Consider the following 8,801-nt stretch of genomic DNA (forward strand, 5'->3'; position numbering starts at 1 on the left):
AAAGATTAGGATTAATGGTAGTTGGACGAGCATTTCCTGATTATAGAGAAAGAAAGAGGGGGAAGGGAGAGAGGCGGGCAGGGTTTATTATACATGCAATATATTCTCCTGCAACTGAAGAGACAAGCTGTCACTTGCTGTATTTACAGTATGTTTCCTCTTTTATTCAAGAATACTACCAGATTTAATTTAATTTGACTCATTTATGTAGGACTCCAAGGGGGCGAGGGCAGTGCCTCTTCCTGGGTTCGAGGTGAGCATGGTGCCACCATCAGGAGGCGAGAAGTCGGAGATCAAACACGCGTTCCGGCTCAGTCACACCCAGCAAACTTTGCTCTTAAGTGCCCAAGATGCAGAACTTCAGGCCAAGTGGATGGAAGTCCTCTCCAAAGCTGCCCGCGGAAAAACGCCCACGAATGCATCAACGAGCCTGATTGAACACAGGAAGAGCCAGTAGTGGCCATGTTGGAGCCACAGGACTCGCTCCCCCTCCCTCCTCCTCCTGTGTATAGAGCACACATTACTTGAATTCACTTTACCTTGGCACTTTTTGTTTAGTTTTTTTTTTTCATCTTACCGTCTGAAAGGACCACTCAATCCTTCCTATGCCACTTCAATCTTCTCCTGATGACCCCACAGCTACGTCGTCTTCTCTCTTTATCCTTCTGTCTCTCTCGCATACACAGAAAAGAAAAAAAAGGACTATGCTATCAAGCCACCAACGCCACTGTATGTATCTGTGGTTAGGACATTTTAGAGTTTTCAAATGCCGGAGAAGACTAAATGTTTTATTTGTAATATAGCTGAAGAAAGTTTTTTTTTTTTTTTTTTTTAAGATGACGTTTCTTGTACATTATGCGATTGTGTTGTGAAGCATTAAATCTTATGTGTCTGTCTTTCCATTTGTGCGAAAGTATGTATGTATGTGTGTGTGTGTTTGAGTGCGAGTCCCCTCGTGTGTTTTATTAAGTATTGAATGTTAGTGTAAGAATCCTGCGCCACCTCTCTGTTCTCTTCACTCCCGCTGGGGACACAGTGGCAGTTCAGTGGGTATTGTACAGTATGTATACTATAGTGCGATGTAAGGAAACAAAGAAAAAAAAAGACATTTTAACTTAAAAGACACAGAGATGTGTACGCTTGTGGCTGGCCACCTGATGCTCCTACTGTCAGCTCCCTTCTTACAGACTCTTCATACTTCTCTCATAATAACTCCCTGCCCACATTGTCTTTGGACTCTGAGACCTCTAATCTGAGTCTAATCCACCACATTTCCACTCTGTCATGATTGTGACCAGAATGGGATCAAGTGGCCTCAATTCTGACCCTGTCCTGCAGGTCTCCACTTGTACACATGCTTAATAGATCATATCCATATATTTCTCTCTCTTTCTTAGCATAGCAATGCCTGCTTCTCTCTCTTTGGTGATGTGATGGAAAACCAAGTACTGTACTGTAAAACTATTAATTATGCCCGTACCCTGCTCCTCTCAGCCACCAGCCTTTAAGCAAAAGTAGCAAAAAAACTCGTCATTGGATCTTTTTGTGCATGTAAACTCACTCATATTTATGTACCGTGCTCTGAAATCTTGCCCCCTGTCCCTCCTTTTTATGCTCCGAAATTCATTCTTGTCGTACTGTAAGTGAGCAGCAGTGAGTGTTTTTAACCTGGATTGTGCACAGTGGAAAAGCAGTCAAGCATATCATCAATAAACAGACGTTGTGATTTATTCAGTACCACGCTGTCCAACAAGATCTTCACGTGTCGTGAGTTTCTGTCTGCAAATGTGTTTCTCTTTGTCTCACACACACACACACACACACACACACACACACACACACACACACACACACACACACACACACACTACTGGTATTACTCTTACTCTCTCTCTCCAAGAGTAATGGGAAGACCAATCCCGAACAGACATAAATTGACGTTGATTGACTCCCACCACTGATCTTGTATTGATGTCACAAACGAAACAGCGTATGAAATAATGGCAGCAGATATTTGATTTAATATGCAGATGGAATGTAAGAGGATTAGTGACCATGTGGCGTACTGTATGTGGGCGAATGAGTTTCTGTGTGCATGAGTCTGTGTTCTCTAGGGTTAGTAGGCTATAGCCCAATGTAGTTTTAGTTCCATTCCTTTTCATTTTAGCGATCACTTTGAGTTTTCACTTCACCATGGTATTCAGTATTTTGCCAGACTCACTCTTTGTACGGTGTAGGGTAATAGCAGAGGGCAAAACTAAAATGTACATTTAATAAACCGGACTAAGAGTCTACAGCCATGCTAGCGGCTCTGTGAGGCTACACTTAGGTGCAGTGGTGCTTGGAGATAAATGCTAACATCGGCATGCTAACATGCTGATGTTGAGCAGGTATGTGTATCATGGTGACAATTCTATAGTTTTGCAATACATGCTAACATTAGCTAAGTAGCTCTAAATACAAAGTAGACCTACACAGACTGACTGTAACATTGTACAAGTTTTGCACAAAATAAATGTGTGACTTGCTGGTGGTGCTAGGTGAACTGTTAACGTGATTATAATTCATCATGAGGGGGGGCAGGAATATGTGTACAAACCTCAAATCCAATTTAATAGTTGTTGAGATATTTCCATCTGGACCAAAATGGTGGACTGACCGACAGACGACATTGGCTTCCCTAGAGCCCTGCAATATTTTCAGTTCAGATTTCATGCCTTCCCACCTCCCTGTTAATTGTTTTCATGCTCAGCTCTTGTCAACTGTGATTCAGTTGCTTTGGCTCAGTGCATTTTCCTCTTGGCATGCAAGTGAGTGTTTTGAAAAGTGGAAGTGCTGGACAGTATAGATCTATAGTAACTATGGGAACAAAAGTCAAGTACACTGGGCCTTTTTTTTTTTTTAAAGAAAGACGTTGCCTTCTGTTGGCAGCAGTAGCTATAGCTGGCTGTCACCTTGAGCAAATCACTGAAACTCCCTGGATTTGTGGTGACTTATTGTTAAGCTTCTCAACATGATAAGCAATGGGCCTACAGGCAGATCACTTCATGGTCATCTCATTATGGATGTTTATATCTGACGTCGGAAGATATTGATACCAGATAGCCACAGCTGTACAGTGTATCCCCTGCTTGTGATCAGTGTTGAAGAAATGTGCTGTTCAAAAATGCAATGCAAAACTAAGAACAATATAGATTATATGAAGATGTGATTAACAGAAAGGGTTGGGTACTTGAAATACAGCTGATTTCAACTCTCAGATATGTGTGTGTGTATTTAAAAGTAGGTGTGGAGTGGGTGTATAAAAGCTGTTGCAGCTGCCTTAAGTCACTTTTTCTACATCTTGATTTAATTCAGTTTCATCCTCCTCCTCTGTTATGTCTCTACTTTTTCTTCGTCGCGCTTGTTTTTGCAGTTCTTGTGGACAGAAACTTATTGATGTACATTTACAGAAAAAGGAGAGACGACAGGAATTGATAGGCTGTATGAACCGTAACTTCTTTATTTAGCAAGTCAACACTGAGTGTCAACATGATGAATAGGAAGGCATGGCGTCCCTGTAGAGCTGTGAGCTGTGGTGCAGAGATAGAGAGCAAACTGCTGACTGCCTCCTTCTGTCATTTTACATGCTGTACATCTAGAACAGAATGGAGCAGGGTGGGTACTGTGTCTACTACAGGACGGGGATCACGCTTTCATCATCTCTCCAGAGTCCTCTCCTCAAAAACTCAAATCCTTGTGTTGTTTTTCTTTCCAACTAATCTTCAACTTTTTTTCTTTGAAAATATATCAGACAACAGTAGAATTGGAGGCTTAGTGAGCTAACATCCTGAGCGTGTGGCAGGAAGTTTGAGTTCTTCCTGTATGCACCTCTGCATCACACTTGTTTTCACTTCTTTATGTTTTGGCCAGTAACAGCTGATTATAGCAAGGTTGCAGTGGAACTGTAACATATCGAATTGACCTCCATAAGATGCCTCAAGGTTTCCTTTAATAGCTCTATTCATCAAGGGCGCAAGGGACCTCATTGAATGAGTACAACCTGCAGGGTTGGTTGAACGGAGCCATTATTGTGAGCAGGAAGGTATTAGAGAACAATCTTAGGTGAAAGCAAAGCGGAGCTGAACATTTCAAATTATTATATTTGTTCAGGGCTTCAGGTTGTTCCTCTCCGACAACAGCTGAGGGGAATGGTTCTAATGGGAAAACTGTTGTACGCCACTGGAGCGTAAGCCTCTTACCAGCTGTGTGTGCGTGTGCGTGTATGCATCTGTGGCCCAGAAACATTTGCATTTTGCATTACCAAATCTCTGAATACACTACCCCTGCTGACCTACCTATTTGGGGAAAGTGGGATTAACAAACACCTGTCTTCCACATACAGTATCTCTCTTCTCTTCTTTCTACTGAGCTCTCTTTTCAGCCACTCAAGTCTTTGATGTCTGTCCAACACTTTGGTGCAGAATGACATATCACGTTAACCATTGATGGATCGACATGTAATTTGGAACAGACATTCATGGTCCCTTGAGGATGATTTATAATCACTTTGGTACAACCCTGACTTTTTATGTAGTGCCGGCAACCCCTCTATAACTATGACTGAATACCCATTAACCTCAACTGAACTCTGAAATTATTGCCAAGAGTAGCAGTTTGGCATGCTGACAGTAGCATGTTAGCATTCAGCTCAAAGCACAGCTTTAGCCCAGAGTAGTGGTTCCCATTCTAGGGGGTCAGAGCCCCCAGGGGTTTACAAAGCTAATCTTAGGGGCTGCAAGATGATTAACCAAATAGGAATAAGTTCATTTTTTACCTTGGACTCAGCTTTACAAAATAATCTTGACTCAAGTTCCAATTACTATCATTTTCATCACATTCCTCCAATCTTGCTTTTGTCTGAGAAAACATAACTTTAAAGGTTAATACTCCAAAAATGTTGGGAACCACTGGCCCAAGGAGGCTGAGAGGTTAAAACTGCAGTAACATTGACATTGTTTTAAAGCTTAGACTAATGAGAGATGAAGTCTGGCTGTACAGTTGAGCCAGCAAGGCTGAATCTGAGATGTCCTACAGTATAACAGCCACTGTACAATACCTTTTTATTTAAGTTATTGATAAGCCCTTCTTTTTTGTAGTATTGATCTTCTCTTAATTTTTCATCCCTCCAACAATTTTATTTTAGTGCTTTACTTTAAGTTCCTTTTCCACTTCCCCATTTACCATTGGTTAAAACATGATGCAGCAGATAGCCATGAGTCATACCTACTGTACATTGTAATCAGAATGTGTTGCATCATTCTTCCATTAGCTATCATATTTGCAGCAACACCAACACGCAAATGCAATGAAGCAAGTAAACACTTCTCTATTCCTGTAAAGGAAGTGGCTGCGGCAGTTTCCTGACGCTTTTATGGTTTTGTACTCAGTTGTACTGCAGTTAGATGAAGCTGGGGGGGGGGGCGGGGGATTCACAGCCACTGGAGAGGGTTGATCATCCTATCATTGCATGCTAATTTAAAATTGTTAAGCTCGATTTGATGATGATAATTGTCCTCAGAGGCTCTGTATTATCTACGCTTCCATTAGCTCTCCCCAAAGACTTACACCCTCCCACAAGAGAAAGCAGCATTGTCTCATGGAACAATAGAGTATTTCTCAATTCATTCCCAAGAAAATGTATTATCTAATTTATTCCTCAGAGCTTCACACCTGTTTTTATTCTGACAGAAATGCAAATGTGAGTGAACATGCACGCACTTGCACTAAATTTGATTATGTTGCACATCTAATGACTAAAAACATGAACCATAACTGAACATCATCTACTCTGGGCCATTGAGCAAATGATGTTGTGAAATACTAGACCTGAGTATCTTATTATACAGAACATCTAACATCTCACCAGCTAGCGATGGAACATTGTGAAAAGGCAGCGTGATACACAAACATTTTTATTATAGAGCTACATCCAGCCACTACTGGAGCAATTACTTAGCCTGGAAAGGACAATCAGTATGACATCTAGACCCAGAGACAACTTGTCAGGTTTAGAAATCTGTGCGGATCTGTGTTTACCGAGGAAGTGTTCTTCAAATGTCCTAAATAATAAGGTGTGAAAAGAAGTGAATGAACTTCACAGTGGAGCCACCAGAACATGGCAGCGCTGTCAGATTTCTATTTTCTCTGTCATCAAACTCAGTGTCTTTTCTTTTTCCTGTGTCTCGCTACTTTGCAAAACTATAGATAAATGATACAGCGTTCTATATTTACAGCAGCTCACCACCTCCTCACTTAAACTCAGAGATTTTCGCAATCTCTTTCCCAAACATCTATATTCAGGTCTATGTACCATGTCACTTTCCCTTTCTTCTGTTTTCTCCCAGTATATCTAGTCCCTCCACCCTCCAGACTCCGTCAGGCCCCCCCCCGCTGTTAGCTCTGTCATACCTCAGCGGGAGTCGTCTCCAGTTTGCTCCAGTCATATTACTACTGCTGGGCACACATGGAGGTCCAAACACTTAAGGAACCTCCAGGGTAGGTACCATTCCCTATGTTACGTGCTTTCCTTCACTTTTACCGTATTTGCTTATGTATTGTTGTCTTCCTCTCTCGTGACAGCGGTGGTGAAAGCATCTGAGCCTCTGGGTGGAGGGCTGTCAGAGGATGTATTAACTGGAAGTATTTCAGCTACGTGATATAACAGCTGACTGGTCACTCTATATCCCTAGTAATGCTGTCAAAAAATAAGAATTCCTCCTCAGTGTTTAATGAATTAATCAATTATTTACAATATTTAAAAGAAATTGCCACGCCAGTAGTGTGGCTATTGGGATTGAAATGTCGGGTCAGTCCACCACTTTGGCCAAGATGAAATATCTCAACAACTAGCCTATTGGATGAAATGCCATAAGTTTAAGTGCAGACATTCATGTTTCCCAGATGATGGATCTTACTGACTTTGGTGATCCCCTGACTCTTTTATCTTGCCCCATCATAAGGTCGACATTTTGAGTGAAATGACTCGATAAGTGTCGGCATGGATTGATATGTAACTTGGAACAGACATTCTTGGTCCCTTGAGGATGATTCATAATCACTTTGCTGCAACCCTGACTTTTGTATGTAGTGCCGGCAACACCTCTGTTTATATGAAGATAAACAGATACACAAAAATGTTTATGACAGAGCTACATCCAGTGGAAACATTCATGTCCCTGTCATGATGAATTGTAATAATTCTGGTGAATTTGTCCAATACTTTGATTTACCTGCCAAACTAATGACATACCCTTCATGTTAAGTGCTATGTTAGCATGCATGCAAAACTATAGCATGTTGATATACTGAATACCAAACCTAATGCTTTAAATATTATGCACGTGTGTAATGAAAACCAATAACCATCTAGAAAATAAGTTCTGTATCATATAAGCTTATGGATATCAAAGTAAAGGTTGTCATTCAATCTGCCTTACTAAACAAATCCCTTGCAAAAGAAGTATGCCTGACTGACTCAATTTCTCCTCCTGGCACCGGCACAGCAGTCCCTCATCCTCCGTGGTGTCTGAGAAAGGCTGTGCGTTTGCCTTGCAAGCTGTGCACGTCTGAGGTAGCACTGTGGCGAGGAAATGCTTGATCAACTCAATTTCCTCCTAAAGTCTCATTCTTCTTACCTGCCATCCGTTTCCCATCTCCTCTCTCTTTCATTTCTCACTCTCTCCCAGCAAGTGTGTGAAGGTGAAGATTTATGAAGCGGCCCGGTCGCTGGTGGCCACAATCCAGTCAGAGTAAGAGATTTGTCTCAGAGATTACAGACACAGGAGACAGAGAAAGAAGTGATAATAACGTTGTGGACAAATCACCAAGTGTGTGTGTGTGTGTGTGTGTGTGTGTGTGTGTGTGTGTGTGTGTGTGTGTGTGTGTGTGTGTGTGAGTGAGAGAGAGAATGGGTGTCATTTTAGAAGCAGTCTCTACTGTACTTAACAAAGGTTTTCAACAACATGTATTTCTCAGCAGTACAGACAGTCCCTCCTTAATGAGACTCTGGCGTGAACATTTAATGGTTTCTGGGAAGTATTTTTTGCTTAAGCACTCTATTAAAAAAAAAAAAAAAGTGAAACTTTAATTTTTCTGTTGAAAATAGAGCTTGTTCTGCAGGTTTATGATGACTCATACTTGTAACAGTGACCCATTCAACAAAGCTCTTCATCCCTATGGAGAAGAAACCTTTGAATAAAATAATTGCCTCATGAATGCAGCAGTGTAGTCAAAGATCTCGCTGGCTGTTTGTTTTTATCACCCTAGGAACTAACGAAGGACACTTCGGAGAGGGCACCTTCAGTCTCCTCCACCCAGACCTCCAGCCATATGTGGCCTGGGTCGAGTTGCAGCATTGATGGGGGCCGTTGGCGGAGTGAGATGATGCCCCTCCTGCTTTACTTAATTACCTGTGTGATGGAGTGGTTCCCCACCCAGCAGAGCTCACGGTGTCACACTGGGTCAGGGGCAGTGCGGACACGCGGAGCTGACCACGCTCATCTGCCTCACCTTTTTTTTCTGTCTCTCCTGTCGGGATCAGGTAAAAAAATGAAACAGCAACAGAGCATCTTCTTTTTAGTCAACGTCTATTGCTGCTTCTCTGCCATCTTTCCTGCCTCTCTTGGTCACTTGGTAAGCGAAATACTCAACATCAGCATCCTTTCTGAAACAGTAAAGGAGGATTTGTTGACTGTCCTGGGCTTCATTAACAGGCCTCCTGGTTGTCTATTGGACTGCACAGAGTACAGAGCACACAAGCC

The 8,801-nt window shown here is 42.0% G+C and overlaps 1 protein-coding gene across 1 annotated transcript in view; it reads left to right on the top strand.

The window, feature by feature from the left end:
• fgd (faciogenital dysplasia) overlaps positions 1-1,755 on the top strand; it is a 50,683-nt gene extending 48,928 nt beyond the window's left edge. Inside the window, exon 19 of the mRNA XM_029436180.1 lies at positions 212-1,755. Within this exon, the coding sequence (XP_029292040.1) occupies positions 212-457 (246 nt within the window). The 3' untranslated portion in view covers positions 458-1,755. The remainder of the gene's footprint in view (positions 1-211) is intronic.
• Positions 1,756-8,801: the final 7,046 nt, after the last annotated feature.

Source organism: Cottoperca gobio, chromosome 7 (assembly GCF_900634415.1).
Source record: "Cottoperca gobio chromosome 7, fCotGob3.1, whole genome shotgun sequence".
Lineage (NCBI taxonomy): Eukaryota > Metazoa > Chordata > Actinopteri > Perciformes > Bovichtidae > Cottoperca > Cottoperca gobio.